The sequence below is a fragment of the Berghia stephanieae genome, chromosome 9 (assembly GCF_034508935.2).
Source record: "Berghia stephanieae isolate SIO BIC M18660-M18661 chromosome 9, UCSD_Bste_1.3, whole genome shotgun sequence".
Taxonomy (NCBI): domain Eukaryota; kingdom Metazoa; phylum Mollusca; class Gastropoda; order Nudibranchia; family Aeolidiidae; genus Berghia; species Berghia stephanieae.
The window spans coordinates 40,036,273-40,053,975 of NC_088368.1; the positions used below are offsets into that span (position 1 = coordinate 40,036,273).

General features: G+C 37.6%; 1 protein-coding gene across 3 annotated transcripts in view; it reads left to right on the forward strand.

Annotated features, from left to right (window-relative positions):
* The first annotated feature begins 928 nt into the window (after nucleotides 1-928).
* LOC144980239 (large neutral amino acids transporter small subunit 2-like) overlaps nucleotides 929-17,703 on the forward strand; it is a 100,731-nt gene continuing 83,956 nt past the window's right edge. The window contains exons 1-2 of one of the 3 annotated variants that reach the window (XM_078927851.1): nucleotides 929-1,262; nucleotides 5,610-6,303. In XM_078927851.1, the coding sequence (XP_078783977.1) occupies nucleotides 5,781-6,303 (523 nt within the window). In that variant the 5' untranslated portion in view covers nucleotides 929-1,262; nucleotides 5,610-5,780. Of the gene's footprint in view, nucleotides 1,263-1,702; nucleotides 2,135-5,609; nucleotides 6,304-17,703 lie in introns of those variants that run through there. The other 2 variants (XM_078927853.1, XM_078927852.1) reach the window with 2 other exon arrangements.

Here is a 17,703-nt window from a genome sequence, read left to right on the forward strand (position 1 = left end):
ACCCCATGCTATTTATTACATTTTTCGGAGACTAATTATAGGCGTAGTGTAGTATCAAAGCTAATGTTTTTAGTTTTTGCAGGTTAATGATAGTTGAATAAAACTATCCATGTATATACTCATCTTTAATATATTTTTTCTTCCAATTTTAAACAGTAGAAAAAATCGTTAGGATTGAGTAAGTTAAATGACCCTCACCTTGGCAAAAACTCTCAAACCTGAGACCTCGCGAAGTCTTCCTTGAAGTCCCAGGTTTGAGAGTTGTTTTTTAATTATTTATTTTTACAAGAAGAGGGTCATTTAAATCGATTGGTATTAGAAGGACGAGCTTTCTGGCCAAATGTTTAGCTACGCGTTTTTTGTACTGAGTACGGCAGTTAAGAGGTTAATTACATCAAAATTCAAAATATTTATTCTTGCGACCAATTAAAATTAATTGTTCACTATTTAAAACCTCTTATTTGATATATATTATTATTATTTAACCACATGTGCTGTTTCCATGCTAAAACTATGTGATTGTTGGTGTAGTAAATAGGATTGTTCCGCCCGACTTTTATTTCACAAAGGGGGTCCCGATAGCTTAGTTAATAGAGCACTCGCTTCACACGCAAAGGGACCAAGATCAATCATCGGTCCTGTCGAGATTATTTTTTCCTGGCCATTGTCTAAAGTCTGTACGAAAAATTGTAATAAAATCGCCTAACAGGTGTCATGCCTCGTGCTAAACGTTAACTGTTGCTGTTGTAAAGCGCTATGAGAACGTTTAGTGGATATTGCGCTATATAAAAAGCTTGAGTTTCAGTGATTCATATTTCCCGCACTTAATATGATCAAGGCATGTTAGTTTGTTTGCTCCATCACACCTCTTCTCTAAGTTTTCTCTTTGCTTCGAAAAAAGGTCATTGTGCTCTTGTTTTGGCTTCTCACACACACTGCGCGCAACTGGCGGGGAAAGGGGAAATTTGGGAGTGAGGCGGCTCTCTCGTGCTCGCGGTGTGTGTGTTCCTCCTAGTGACTTGTGTGTTATGGTGGCAAATAGGCAAACAATCTTTTTTTTTTCTCTCGCTCTCCCTCAACACCACATGCGCATGCGTTTCGTACACATAAACACGTCACAAGTTTACCTACTACTCGTCTCGTCGTAGGAATATCGAGGGGGTGTTGAACTGTGGCGGTGTTAGCTACTTGTTTTGCTTATTATCGGGAGTCACGTAGTAAGGTTGGGTTCTTACTTTATTAGGATTAATCCGTTAAAAAAGGTGAGTATTTCTTAACCTGTTAACATTTCGTAATAAATTTAATTTATAAAATCCGTCAGTTTTGATTATACATTAATATCTAGAACTGTAAATCTTTTTATGCGATGTAATGGAAGTGTAAGGTGAGGATCAGATTGAGTTGCATCATCTATGCCCATGATTAGGTCATAAGGAGTGAGTGAAAACGACTCCATTTGGAAGAACCGCCTATCTGACGAAGATGTCAGTTACTATCTGATATTCCATGCCGAGACATCATTCTTCTTACCAAATTGTTGACTTCGATTGACTTGATATCACCGCTTGCTGTAGGCGAGCCCCAAATCGAAGTTTTTTGGTTGCCACGTGGTTCCCACGCATACACACATACACACTCAAAAATCGATCCACCGGTCTACTATTCCGGATCGCATACAAATGAATGGGAAGGGGAGGGAACTAAGGTGGGGGAGAGAACTGACTTGACTCAATCCGAAAATTTGAGTGTGTTATATTTTGCGTTACGTTGGGTCATCGGAGCCGATGTTTGGGTGTGTTGATTTGTATGATCTAAAAATATTGCATCTCGGCTTTCCGAATAATTTGAAGGATACACATCAGCCGACCGGCTTTGTTATTGTGTTAACGGTCCTCACTATTCGGTGATTCTTGTCATTTAAATTTAACACTTGTTGATCCTGACACGGGAAGATCATCATATCTCGACTTGGAACTTGGACTACTCACTCACAAATATAAGTCACGTGCATCTCAAAATCTTGCCTTTGTCCTGAACATGGGGTTGTGTCTGTGTCATCTCCCTCTGTTTGACCTACTTTTGTAAAGACATGCTTTGTGGCCTTTCAAAACAAGAAAACAAACATTAACATCAGGTTAGGGTTGTTTGCAAACGGAAGTTCATTCACATTCACTCATTCACGTGTTCAGAAGAAAAAAAATGAATGGTTCGAATTTAATTGCATTTTTATAGGAATAAATGTCATTGACATTGTCCAAATTGATGGTAATGAAATGATAAGGAAGTAGTGACGTGCACGTCGAATGTTGGGATAGCAGAAAGAGTGGAGATAATAATGACAGGAACCTAGTAAAGTGAAGTAGGTACTTACCTTGGTAGATAAAGTCAGACAGATTATTTCTTATCGGTCATTCATGAATGCTACGACGCGCATAGCTATTCCACTGAAACAACAAATATCTGATTATGTCGCTTATTTGTAACAGTTTACCTTGATTTCTGAGTTTTTCCACAGCAATTAACACAACACAATTACCTAATTCGTGTTTCCTTTTATGGAACTAGATAGGTAGTCGAGACGTGTACGAGAAATTGAATTTAAAAAAAAAAAAAAAAAGGGGGGGGGGGGGGGGGGGGGGGGGGGGGGAAGCGATGTGCAAGCGCTGGTGCAAAATAAAAATCACAAAAAGTTGTATCATGGTGACGAGAATACACTGGTGTGGGAGGGATTTTTAAATCTTTAATTCTACCGTATTTTATAAACTCACTTAGTTTCATTGTGGTATAATATAATGTTAATAAATTTAAGATTTTTAAGACTTATAGCTATGGTTATATATTATAAATTTAGGACATGCATAGTTTCTTTGTTTCAGGGTTTTTTTTTTTTTTTTAATTTTTGCCCTCTTAGGCTTCAGTCTCCATGGAGCCCTCCATGGTTTTTCAAGCTATTTTAACAATTTTGAATTCTCAATCATTGGAATATGTTGCGTAATGCAACTGTATCATATTTGTAAGCGACTTTTCTACTTTACCATATTTTAAAAAACAAAAAGAAAAAGATTTGAGCTTTTATGTAGCACAATATCCACTGAACATACTCAAAGCGCTTTAGAAGGGTTATCAAGCCAACAGCAATAACTTCACATGCAGGTAGAGATGTGTGACATGACGCCTGTTTGGCGATATTACAATTTTTAAATATTTTTTTTGCCGGACAGAAACAAGGCTGTAGTTATCCTCTAGGTACTCATTTTACACCTGAGTGCGATGAGAGAATGTGAGTAAAGAGCCTTTTCCAAGGGCTCAACTATTCGCAGCTTGGGATTTGAACCCAGGACCTCCCGATATGAAGGCGAATGTCATACTACTACTAGACCACATGGCCGTTCTAAGCTTTAAGTGACTAATCTACGCAGTCTCCGTCTCTTACCTCCTCTATTCCTGAGCTTAACTATGACATTTTTATCACTTATCATTTATAGTTTTTTATAAAAGTGTCATTATCGTCTACTTGAGATCCTTAACCAGGGAAACTAAGAAGGAACTAGAGAGATAAAAAATGCAAAAGTAATGGTGCTTCACTAACTAAAAACTTAAAAATGAAACGCATAACCTTATAAAAAATAAATATATTATTTTAAAATGCATTCTGTCTTTTTTGTGCACGTGATGAAAGAAAATGACAGATTAATTCTTTTCGGTGTATTTATTTTTTTATTTTTTTCTGAAGTAAGCATACCATTTTGTAACTGATCATAATAGCTCTGATGCCACTGTACGTATATGCAACTCAGGATTATTATTATAATTATTAATAAATAATAATATTATTAATTATTGTTACTACTAAGGGAGCGTTCACATATTACGTCATCAGCTAGGGGGGGAGGGGGGGTCTACCAAATGTTGACATGTGTTGACATGGGGGGGGGGGGGTCAGACCCAAGATGATGTCATCAAAACATAGGCAAATTAAGCCTATTTCAAAGTTTGTTCCTTTCAAAACAGCTAAAGATAAATTGCTATGATGAGTATTGCCCATCTCTCAAGAAACAAAATGGGAAAGGGGTATCACTTCTCAAAAGGCGAACTTGCCCTAAATGTTCATTGTATCACTCCTCGATCACAGCAATGAAAGACCATTCACTAAAATGCGGCATACATGAAGAACAGCAAATGGGAGAAAATGATGACGATGAAGATGAAATTGATGATACTATTTATAGTACATTGCCAGAGGTCTAAGGCAGAAACATTTTTGAATCAATTAATTTTATGTTTGGAAATTGAAACAGAAATTCATTCCACTAAAAGACTAATATGCTATAAAATAATTTGCCTCCTATACTATTTTAAATTACACTTTCTGAATTTTTTTAATAGCACCTGCACCAAGTAGCCTAATTTAAATAATGTTTGTTAGATTTTATCTTTGCAAATTTAAATTTTATGTCCCCATTGTATCGTAAAACATAAATTATCAAGTTTCTGAAATTAATAAAATGTCTGAATGTGTTTTATCAAACGTTGATAATCAATGTTTATGGTTTGAAAAACGAATAATAAATATTGTGAAATTAAAGTATCTTTTAGTTTTTATTAAATTAGATGACGTCATCATCTGTTGGGGGGGGGGGGGGGGGGGGGTCAGGTCAATGATGACAAGTGATGACTTGGGGGAGGGGGGGTCTAAAAAGGGCAAATTTTTGATGACGTAATATGTGAACGCTCCCTAATCTTCTTCTTCTTCTTCTTCTTCTTCTTCTTCTTCTTCTTCTTCTTCTTCTTCTTCTTATTCTTGTTATTACAATTACAATTATTGTTTTTATTTAATTGTTGCAGTCATTACATCATCCCTACAATTCTTTGACATAGGTCACAACATTAAAGGTAAAGTAAGAGGGTACATGCATCAGATTGATATTAATGTGTATCACTTAAGACAGCGATGCAATCTTGTAGTATGCTATTTGACATGTCTTTGGATTGAAAGTCCATGGTTGGCATCCGGCTGTGACTCTGAGCAGTGCATAGTTAAGTCCTTGGAAAAGGCTCGTCCTCGCTTTCATTCTGTCATCATAATCAGGGGTAGAATGAGTACCCAGTTGGAACAGCATTGTCTCTGTTTGGTAAAAACAGTTGTCGCATCGCCTAACTGTGTAACACTAAACATGCTCAAAGCGCTTTACAAGTGGTCCCTGGTCAACAGCAACACTTAACATATAGGTTGTGACATGACGCCTGTTACAATTTTTTTGGACAGAGACAACGCTGTTAACATACTCATTTTACACCTGAGTACGGTGAGAGAATGTGAGTAAAGAGCCTTTTCCAAGAGCTCAACTAAGCGCCGAGTGAGGCTCGAACCCAGGACCTTCCGATCCGAAAGTGAGTGTCATACTTCTAGACAACATAGACGCTGGAGTTCAGCACTCAGAAAGAGGTTGATCAATGTGTTTGTGCAAACGTTCAGTAAATCTTTGCTTCATGTATTGGCAACCCTGACATTAAAGAAAGAAAAAAAATATATATGTTATGCTGATGATTTTCTTTTCTTTTCTTTTTTTTTCTAATTTAAAAATATAAAATTGTTTTTTCATCCACAGGTCATTTTGACATCTCTTGATAGGAGGTCACCACGTCTCTTTGTGTCATATTTCACACTGCAGCAGTTTCTAAAAAAAGCCCACCTGATCTGGTGTTTTAATTTATTGATCTGAATATATATTTTTGGATATTATCGTCGCAGTACAACAACAAACTCGTCAGCTATCACTATGGAGATGGATTCAATGCCCAAGGAGTCAGGAGCCAGAAAACTGGATTTAGAGAAAGATGGAGCCAAGGAGCCCATGGTTAACAACCCGGAAGAGTCCAACGACGATGGAACCATCAACCTGAAGCCTAAATTGTCATTGCTGAACGGGACCACCGTCATCGTCGGGTCTATCATCGGTTCTGGGATCTTTGTCAGTCCTCGCGGTGTCCTGGCTGGTTCAGGAAGTGTTGGATTGGCCCTGATTGTCTGGCTCCTCTGCGGCTTGTACTCTATGATCGGCGCCTACTGCTATGCCGAGCTCGGAACGGCCATCGTACGCTCCGGTGCGGATTACGCCTACATTTTTGAGGCGTTTGGTCCATTTTTGGCTTTTTTAAGACTTTGGGTGGAGTGTATGATCGTCCGGCCGTGTTCCCAGGCTATTGTGGCCTTGACCTTTGCTTACTATGTCATTGAACCGCTCTTCCCGGACTGCGACCAGCCGGATGCAGCGGTCAGAATGTTGGCTGCCATCTGTATATGTGAGTATTTTTTACTTCTTCTACACGCTGCTTCTTTAGTCTTTCTTACTTACTTATCCTGTTTGTTCCTTGGCGGAACATACGGCACCAGCACAGTTCCTCCAGGCTTCTCTGTCCTGCAAGCTTGCCAATATTCCGTATATTTACAGAATTCAGTATATTATAATCCCTCAGTATATTATCCAATCTCCTGCTATGCTGCATAAAGACAGTACATTATGTCTATTTACTAGAGTTCAGCTCTCAGAAAGAGGCTTGTCAATGTGTTTACTTAAAATTTCTGTAAAAGTTCTGCTTCCTAAATTGGTAACTCTGGTCCTGGGCCAGTCAGCTCACCTCAATCCATGTCTTTCCAGCTTCTTTCATCTCATCTTCAACTGTCCTTCTCCAGGTGTCCAATGGTCTACCTCTCTTCTCTTTCCCATTGGGGACCATCTTAGTGCTGTGTGAGGAAGTCTGGACTTTTTTCATTCGAAAGAGTCAACATTCTTTAGTAGGAGGTCTATATTATTATGATAGACTATGGCGTCCCAATAGCTCAGGTGGTAGAGTATTCACTTCACACGTGAAGGGCCAAGATTGATTCTGGGGGCAAGTCGAGATTTGTTTTTGTATAGAGTCTTTTCCAAGGACTCAACTTTGCGCGGAGCGAGGCTTGAACCCAGGACCTTCCGATCCTAAAGCAAGTGTCATCATACCACAAGACCACATAGCCACTCTACACTTTACACTGATCTGAATCTGTGCTTATCAACGATGCTGGTGTGTGTATAGGTTTGACCAGGTATTTTAGTGTACATTTCAATATCAACCCATGATGAATTCCACATCTCAATAGTCTCAAAAAGTTATTTTAAATAAAATTAAAGATCAAATTCCCTTTATTCATCCCATATTGGGAAATTTTGTATTTAGGGTCTATTCCAAGGGAAGACTGGAATGACCCAGGCGTCAGCCGCAGTGCAACGCCGCAAACTGAGCTAGGGCGAGGTGCTTGCTCAATCAAGACCACACAGTGCAGCTAGCAAGCGGGGTGATCGAACCCCCAAGACCTTCCGATTCGAAAACGATTGCCATACCACTAGACCACATAGCCGCATAGATAACAATCTCTGCCATGATTTGTGTGTGTGTGTGTGTGTGTGTGTGTGTGTGTCCATCGTCATGGAGAGTCACCCGCCGACATCAAGCTTTCATCACATTATATCTGCTGTATTCTACAAAAAACACATATTAAAAAATTTGGCCAGAAGACTTGTCCTTCATATATCGATCGATTTAAACTACTCGCATCTTGGCAAAAACTGCCAAACCCGGGACTTCGGCGAAGTCCTGGGTTAGAGAGTTTTTGCCAAAATGAGAATCATTTAAATCGATCGATATTTGAAGGACGAGTTTTCTGGCCAAATTTTAAAATTTGTGTTTTTCCAGAGTACGGCAGGTATTAATATCCTGCTGGATGGTTCCATGCAGATGAAATAATTAACGAAATATAATATAAATGAAAACCAGCCGTCAGTCATCCTGCTGTCGAGCGTTGGAGATTAAAAACACACAATACGAGATGACGAGTGGGAGGAGGACAATAAAGTTATATTAACAATAACAAAAGCAAGCAAACAAAAAGTCAGGGCTGCCAACTGTCCTGATCATGGTGAAAATCGGCACTGTCCCGATTTGGTAATCTGAGAAAGTATTCTGTAGATCAAATTAGGTCACCCGACTCCAGCGTATTGTATTGTTGTTGTAGTAGTAGTAAGTAGTGGTAGTAATAGCAGTTGTAGTAGTAGTAGTAATAGTTGTGGTTGTAGTATTAGCAGAAGTACTAATAGCAGTAGCAGCAGAGTGTATTGGAATTCAGCGATTTGGTAATCTGAGAAAGTGTTGTCAATTTTCCGTCTACTTACGGAATTCAGTAGGTATGTTCAAAGCACCTCACTATATATATATATATGAAGTGAGTAGAAAAGTGCCAGAAGACAATAGAGAATAATTTTTTTTTTTTTTTTTCCGCGGCGGTGGTGGGGTTTGAACCTGCGACCTTATTGGTACGACAACTCCACCTGGCAGGTGAGAGCGTGGCTCTACCGTGTGAGCTATCCACGAACACAAAAATATTCGTTTCAAACCCAAAGTCATTTCTAGATCCCTCTCTCACCCACTTCTTGAGATCGCCGATTCGTTCGCCACCATCGCGAAGTAATTTTGACCAGCAGTTAAGCTTAATAGCCAATATTCTCATCACAAACATATAACATAGAAACGATTGAGACATTGAGTATGCTCCGGTGTATGGGGTGAATTTTCACAAACATATAACATAGAAACGATTGAGACATTGAGTATGCTCCGGTGTATGGGGTGAATTAAAAATTCACCCCATACACCGGAGCATACTCAATGTCTCAATCGTTTCTATGTTATATGTTTGTGATGAGAATATTGGCTATTAAGCTTAACTGCTGGTCAAAATTACTTCGCGATGGTGGCGAACGAATCGGCGATCTCAAGAAGTGGGTGAGAGAGGGATCTAGAAATGACTTTGGGTTTGAAACGAATATTTTTGTGTTCGTGGATAGCTCACACGGTAGAGCCACGCTCTCACCTGCCAGGCGGAGTTGTCGTACCAATAAGGTCGCAGGTTCAAACCCCACCACCGCCGCGGAAAAAAAAAAAAAATTATTCTCTATTGTCTTCTGGCACTTTTCTACTCACTTCATATCTTATATATATATATATATATATATATATATATATATATTATATATATATATATATATATATATATATATATATATATATATATATATATATATAGTGAGGTGCTATCCAATCACCTACTGGATGGAAAGACAAATATGTCAGTGCATATCTATTGTATTTCTACTGGAGTTCAGTTATTGTGCGGCTATGTTGTCTAGTGGTATACCACTCGCTTTCGGATCGGTAGGTCCTGGGTTCGAGCCTCGCTGTTTTGCGTCATAACGGTATCGTGCGTCAGATTGTCCCTCTTTAGCTGTTTGAAAAGTTGTCGGCTATTATAAAAGTAAATAAATATTTGAATAAGATCAGACCTGATTAGTACTACGAGGAATTCAAAGAAAATAGAAATGCGAATTTTTGGCTCCAGAGCTGCATAGGTCTCTTTAACTCAATAAATTTTGTTGATAAGGAAAGTTTAGCTTCTTGGAACCTATATTCACTGGGGAAAAAAAAATCACTTTAAATAGCTTGAGAAATAATCTTATTTTCTCTCAGCACGGTCCAAAATGCTCCAAAGTTCTGAATAATTCAGGACGTTGGAGCATTTTGGACCGTGGTGAGAGAAAAATAGATTATTTCTCAAGCTATTTAACGTGAATTTTTCTCCCTTGGATACCAGGAATTTTTGAAATTTTAAGTAGGCAGCTCTGAATAAGATAAAATCAAATCAAATTTTTAAAAAAATAACACACGTTGGGTCTGTTTTAATAAAACTGTCAGTCAGTGCCGACGTTCTGAGGCCCAGTAGCATTTGAAAAATAGACCGAAGTACACACACGAGGTGACAAGGAAATTGTGATCGAAGAAAGGGGGGGGGGGGGTCGTTCGAATAGTCAGATAGTAAAACTATTTGTTGATTGTAACGTGTTAGATTTCGTTAGCATGCGGTAGCCTGTTCCAGTCTGTTGTCTGTGTGGGTTCATCGCCTGTAACAGTCTGTCGATCCATGGTTTCTCTCTCTCTCTCTCTCTCTCTCTCTCTCTCTCTCTCTCTCTCTCTCTCTCTCTCTCTGAGTTTAAATGAATAAGGCCTTGTCCTTTTTCAATCTCAATTTTATTTCAGAGATACAGAATATCGAAGAAAGACAATTGCATCATCTGTGAACAAATACATAACAGTGAAACGTAACAATAACTGATATCGTAAGGCTTTTATAATTCTCTAGAGTTCATTACCTGTTACAATCTCCGCATTTATGTTTGATTTTTTTTTTATGGTTACGTCTAGTTTCAGGACGTATTTGATTACTTGCACACAGCGCTGACGGTTTTCCTCGGATCCGCGGAAATCTGTGATTTTTGGAGTCGAGGGAGAAATTTCTTCCTTTTTACAAAATTACATCGTTTTCGTCGGATTAGATACAAAATTACAACATTTTATATAGCGCTTTATTCACTTATCCTGCTCAGAGCGCTTTACAAGAAAATTAGACCCACGAGAACGGGGATAGAGGGGTGTAGAAGCGACGATCCATGAATCGTAGAAAGTAGGTCTCTCTCTCTCTCTCTCCCTCTCTCTCTCTCTCTCCCTCTCTCTCTCTCTCTCTCACTCTCTCTCTCTCACTCACACACACACACACACTCTCTCTCTCTCTCTCTCTCTCTCTCTCTCTCTCTCTCTCTCTCTCTGTATGTATGTGTAAACGTTATAATTACACAGTAAGGGCCTACTTTTTGTGTGGATTGCATAGAATTGATGGCAGTCGGGCAGGCAGACGTAGATACTAAAATCTTTACTATGATGTTTTAATGGACGCGGTTGGTTTCCATTGAACAAATCATGACTGAATTTCCATGGGTACGACTATTGTTGTCTTTCATCTTTTACATTGTTTTGTACTCATGTGCGGCTGTATTGTTAATAAATTAATAATATTGTGCATGCAGTACTCGCTGGAGTTTAGTAGTTATTAAGTACACGAGCCTTTGAGTCTGATGTTTTATTAGCGTCTCCATTGGCTAGTGGGATCGAGATCGAAAACATTATTGTTGTACCATCCATTGGCCGTTACCATCGTATCGAGTTGCTTTTCGTCGGGTTATTCTAGATACAAAACTTCAGCTTTTTGTATCGAGTTTTATGTGTGGCTGTATTGATAACATTTCAAAATATTATGCAGTACTCGCTGGCGTTCTGGCAGTCCGCTACGGGGAGAAACAATAAAACAAATAGAAAGTAAGACAGAAAGCAAATAAAACAAAACACAAACAGACAAAGCGTGCTGAAATCCGATTCGCATGGGATTGTAACGCCGTGTTATTGTGTACTGTTTTAAATCAAATTAGGTCATCCAACTCCAGCGTACCGTATTGTAGTAGTAGTAGATGTAGTGGTAGTAGTAGTAGTAGTCGTAGTAGTAGGAGTAGTAGTAGTGGTAGTAGTAGTGGTAGTAGTAGTGGTGGTGGTAGTAGTAATAGGAGGAGGAGTAGTAGCAGAGCGTGGTGGAGTAGGCTTCAACAGTCGTGACGTCACTTCCCTCTTAATGACGCTTAGTAACTGGTTCTAAACCATCGGAACAATTGCGGACGCTCTTATGAAATACTTCTCCGACTAGCATAAAGTGTATCCATAGGAGAACAATATTATACATCTGATCATGTTTTAACTTTTATATATTCTGATCACATGACCTGTGAAAAAGTTCTAGCCAGCATGCAGAATAAAAAGTACAGATTTTTTTTTGTTTAGAACCAGGCTGCTGGTTACTGGGCGGACGTGACATCAGACTAGGTCATGGGATCGGAAATTTTAAAAGAGATTGAAAGTATGCTTTATGTGAGTAAAGTGTCTTTTTCAAGGGCTCAGAGCTGGACTCGAACCTTGGATTTTCCGGTCCTAAAGGCGAGTGTCAGTCATGTCACAAGTTCACATCGCCGCACGTAATTCGTTACTCGTTAAAAACCGCCCAGTTGTCTTTGATCCGTGATAATAATATGTAATAAATATTGTTTTGATAGGACCTGCCAAGGATAACGACCAGTTACTAATTCCTTCTCAACCGATTTCTGTGTGTGTGTGTGTGTGTGTGTGTGTGTGAGAGAGAGAGAGAGAGGGAGGGAGGGAGAGAGAGAGAGAGAGAGAGAGAGAGAGAGAGAGAGAGAGAGAGAGAGGGAGGGAGAGAGAGAGAGAGAGAGAGGGGGGGGGGGGAAGACAGAAAGAAAGAGAGATTAATACACACACGCGTATGTTCACTTTTGTTTACTTCTCCTACTCTAACATCCAGTTAACCGGAAGTAACAATAAGTTGGATCGTGAAATTGTGTGTACAAATTAGTTACGCACCGTTTTCTTTATCCAATCAGTTTCTTACTTCGATGCATTCATTCAAGGGCTTTGGCCAGTAGTTGGTACCGTCATACAGGGTGGGGTGACTGTGCCTTTATAGATTTTTGACAAATTGTATTATATTTAGTATTTTGACAGTTATTTCCTTTGATTAAAACTTAAAACGCAAGTCTCTCACGTACAAGGGAAATAACTGCAACAAGCATGCGAATACTCAGAATGCCTACATTCAATTGCGTTGGTCAGTACTTGGCTTGGTACCGTCATACGGGTGGCTTTGCCCCAAGGGGTGACTCTGCATCTATAGAATTGGACAAATTAGATTATATAATGTATTTAGTATTTTCACAGTTCTTTCTTTTGACTTTTGATTAAAGCGCTAGTCCTCTCAAAAGGGAAATAACTACAACAAGCATGATAATACTCTTACGTACTCAAGAATCTCCAAATCGACATAGGCAAAGTCACCCCTTTTAATTATTTAAAAAAATATATTATTAATTGAGCTTTTATATAGAGCAATATAATCTACTAAACATGCTCAAAGCGCTTTACAAGGGGTACCTAGCCTACAGCAACATGTGACACGTTGCACTGTTTCCACCTTTCCGTTAATAATGACATATACTATATACTAATAATAATAATAGTAATAATAATAATAATAATAATAATAATAATAATAATAATAATAATAGTAATAATAGTAATAATAATAATAATAATAATAATAATAATAATAATAATAGTAATAATAGTAATAATAGTAATAATAATAATAATAATAATAATAATAATAATAATAATAATAATAATAATAATAATAATATAATAATAATAATAATAATAATAATAATAATTATAATAATAATATAGCTAACTGCCATTTTAATGGGTACAGCAGGTGGAGGAATTTTTTTTCTCTCCAGAGAATGGAGATTGATAATCTAGTATTCCCCCCTTTCTTATTTGCCTGCGTCACTTTTGTGTCAACTCAAGCGTGGTGTTTTGTCTCGGTATCGGCTGTTTCATCATCATCGGTTCCGCTTGACTGATCATCAATACGTATCTTATAGATAGTATGCAGATGACGTCACTCAGGCCTTTGTTATTGTTTTTGCCATCCGCGTTTGTGAGTTGTTCTCACTAAACCGTATTAACCAGACTATAAAAATTCATGGTTACACAGAGTTTGTGTGTTGGTCCGTTATACTTCCGGGTGGCAATGTTGTGAACTCCTTGGCCAAGCGCATTCTATCTATATAGTGTAGGCAGTAGGTATTATTGTAATGGTCTAGCTCACAGGGCTGTGGTATTATTTCGTTATATATTATCATTATTTTCATTGTTTTCCTGATCAGTTGAGATTGCTGCTCGCAGTAGGTGTAGAACACAAGACGTCTATTTTGTAATGAATAATATATATATATATATATATATATATATATATATATATATATTATATATATATATATATGACATAAAACCAATAGGAGGTCCCTATAGCTCAGTTGTTAGAGCACTCGCTTCACAAGCAAAGAGACCGAGATCGCAATTTTTTCTGACCCCCACCCCCTGTTCACCCAGCAGTGATTGGGTAGCTGGGTATGATAGTTCTAGCGGCAAGTACTCTGCGGAAGACTAGCGTCTTATCCAAAGGGTGAGTACGGCGAGGGAATATGTGTAAAGAGCCTTTTCCAAATGAACTCAACTATGCGCCGAGCTAGGCTCGATCGAACCCAGGACCTACGATCCGAAAGCCAGTGTCATACCACTAGACCACATGGCCGCACGTAGACGTCGCATTCTTAATATGTGACCCGCCGTCTCAAAGCGGTATTATGTCGGGATACACTCGGTTAGGGAAATTGAATTCATTGCCACAAATATAAAACTTGGGTATAATTTCTCTACGTCATTGCTGGAGTATAAATACTATTTCTTGCTTTACAGAAACTTATAAGGTCCAATTTCTCATCATTCCATCTCTAAATTCACTTTCTGGGGTCTGAATCATCCCGACATAATATCGTTTTGAGACGGAGGGTCACATATGTACTACTACATACAAGTAAATTGGGTACTTAGCCATAATAAGACGGTGGACTTATAGCTAGGACTTACTTGTAGTAATGCTATGGGGTTGGTCAGTGTTGTAGGTGTGGTACGAGTGAGATTTGGTTAGTCGATGAGTACTCGTTGTGACAAGTGTTGGACGTGTCGCGCATACCTAACATTATAACTAGTCATTTATTGATTACCTTATATATAAATAAATAAATACATAAATGAATAAGTAGATATATATATATATATATTATATATATATATATATATATATATATATATATATTATATATATATATATATATAAATAAATAAACACATAAATGGATATGTAAATAAATAGATAAATTACTAGTCATTTATTGCTTACCTTACATTATTTTGCCGGACTCCGAATAAATAAATAAAAGTATAAATGAATAAATAAGTAATTAATTAAATACATAAATAAGTAAGTAAATTATTAAATAAATACATTTATAGATAAATACACACATGAATAGGTACACAAATGAATACATATATATAAACAAATGGATAAATGAATAAATAAGTAAATAAATAAATACATAAATGAATATATATATATATATATATATATATATATATATATATATATATATATATATATATATATATATATATATCTTCATTATCAACTGTCAATCGTTATGGGGGTAAACCATTAACATCTCTAATAGGTGATAATGCATGGGGTAAACCAATTTATTAAAGATAATTTTTAGAGATACGGGCTGTAATAATATTCAGGTCATCTCCGTTAAAATAATATGCCATCATAATGAGGTCATACAACTACTAGGTCTTGGAAATATCACGGTTCCCATTGGTTCCCATTCAAACGGAAATCGTGTCGTGAGCGTTATGTGTCCCGTGGAAACACTATTTCCGGTCATTATTTTACGACTTTTGGAGGATGTGCGTAATCGATTCCATATATTTATCGTTGGCGGTATCTGAACGTGTACGCATGTGCAGGTCTGAAATCCGATTCCGGTTATGGGCCTAGTTTAATATTGTTGTAATGGACGATGTTTTGCGTCATTTCTTTTGAGACTTCCGTTGCAACAATGAGCCCGTAAGGAATTGGGTTACGAGGCCTGCAAATAAGTTCACGTCGGATTTGAATCATTTGAGTTATTCCTATTGATAGAATGAAGTTGACGTCACTCTTGTCGTTGTTATTGTTTTTGCCATCCTCGTTTATGAGTAATTCTCACTTAACTGTATTAGCCAGACTATAAAAATTCATGGTCACACAAAGTTTTGTGTGTTGGTTTATTATATTTCCGACGCATAGTAACTTAGTAACTGGCTCTAAACTATCGGAACAATGGCGGATGCCCTTATAAAATATTTCTCCGACGACCATAAAAGTGTATCCAAAGGAGAAAAACATTCTAAATATGATCATGTTGTGCCTTTTATACATTCTGAACACACGACATATAAAAAAAAGTTCTAGCCAGCATGAAGAATAAAAAGCATCGTCACTGTTTTCTTTGTTTAGAACCAAACTGTTCGTCGTTGCTGGGCGCCGTGACATCAGACTATTGAATCCAATTGCAAGCTTTTAGATTTTCAAGCTGATGTATCTGCTCTCGCGAAATTAATGAATGCGTATCTTCCATTGTACGGGCCGATGTGGCTACGATATATTGTTGCCATTTAAACGGGGCAGTTCTTTAAAACCTATTTTTATTAGGTTCACTCATTCAACCCTAACACCGACTATATCCGTAGTATACCCGGGGCTATTTTTATCCCATGACGATTTATTACATTTTTCTGAGACAAATTATAGGCGTAGTATCAAGGATAATGTTTTGCATGTTAATGATAGTTGAATAAAATTATCTAAGTACATGCTCGTTTTGAATACATTTTTTCCAATTTTGAAAAGTAGCAAAAGTCTAGGATTGAGTGAGTTAAACGGGGCAGTTATTTTTTATTTTTTTTTTGTTTGTTTTTTTTTTTTTTTTTTGGTTAACGCTAGATATAATAATGCATTGTCATAATCCGGTAATCTTTAATGCTAATGAGATGCGGGCTGTGTAGGATGCACTCTCATAATGGGAGCGATCTATATTCATGTTTTTGTCCAACCTAGTCAGCGATCACATGATTTGTTGCTGTACAACGATTGGTCATTTCTCACTGTATCGAAACACGTTGCTTTGTTTATGAAAGTTGTAAACATACCCATGAATCATGCTGAGCATAATGACCAATTGTGACGTTAGATATTTCTCAAACTGTGAACACTTTTCACTGTGTGGGTCATTTTGAGCACACTTTGCAATGTGACCAATGACCTCGAGCACATGGGAATGGCAATTTAGATCATGCCAATATAACCAGCTAACTTGCCGTGCCCTGGAAAGACATGAATCTAAAAGAAAAATTGGCCAGAAAACTCGATCGATTTAATAGACCATTATCTCGGCAAAAGCTATCAAACCTGGGAGTTCGCGGAGTCCTGATTTCACTGAAGAAGATACACGGTAACTCAAACTTTTAAATTGGAAAACTTTGATGTACTTAGGCAAAAACATTAGTCAAGATTGGCACTTGTCATATAGGGAATGAGATTAGCGGAAGAGTAGCGTCCCATGATGGGACGTCACCGGCGAAGAAGTTATTAGAGAGAGAACATCATTATGGTTCGCGCATGCGTCTCTAGTCCTCGCTTCCTGTGAAACCGCGCGGTTAGTTAAATAGTTTCTCATCGATCTTTAAGTTGACGTTCTCTCTGTAAGGTGACGTCCAATCAAGGGACGCTACTCTTCCGCTAATCTTATTCCCTATAACTCATACTACATCTACTTCAATTAGTTAAAGGGGGACTCGTTTTGGATAAACTTCCGGTGTAAATGGAATCACGACTTCCTGTGTTTTTTGTTGTTTGTTTTGTTTTGCATTTGGCTCCAATATCGGAATCCATCAACTCATTAACTCACTCAACCCTAACACAGACTATATCCGTCGTTTACTAGGGTTGGGGTTACTTTTACCCCATGCCTATTTATTACATTTCTCTGATACAAATTATAGGCGTAGTATTAGTATCCAAGCGAATGTTTTTAGTTTTTACATGTTAATGATAGTTGAATAAAACTGTATTATGTACATGCTCATTTTAATACATTTTTTTTTTCCAATTTTGAGAAGTAGCAAAAATCTCTAGGATTGAGTGAGTTAACCAGTAAATTGCCTTACTATTGGGGGAGAGAAAAAAAACAAACAAACCCGTATTCAAAAATT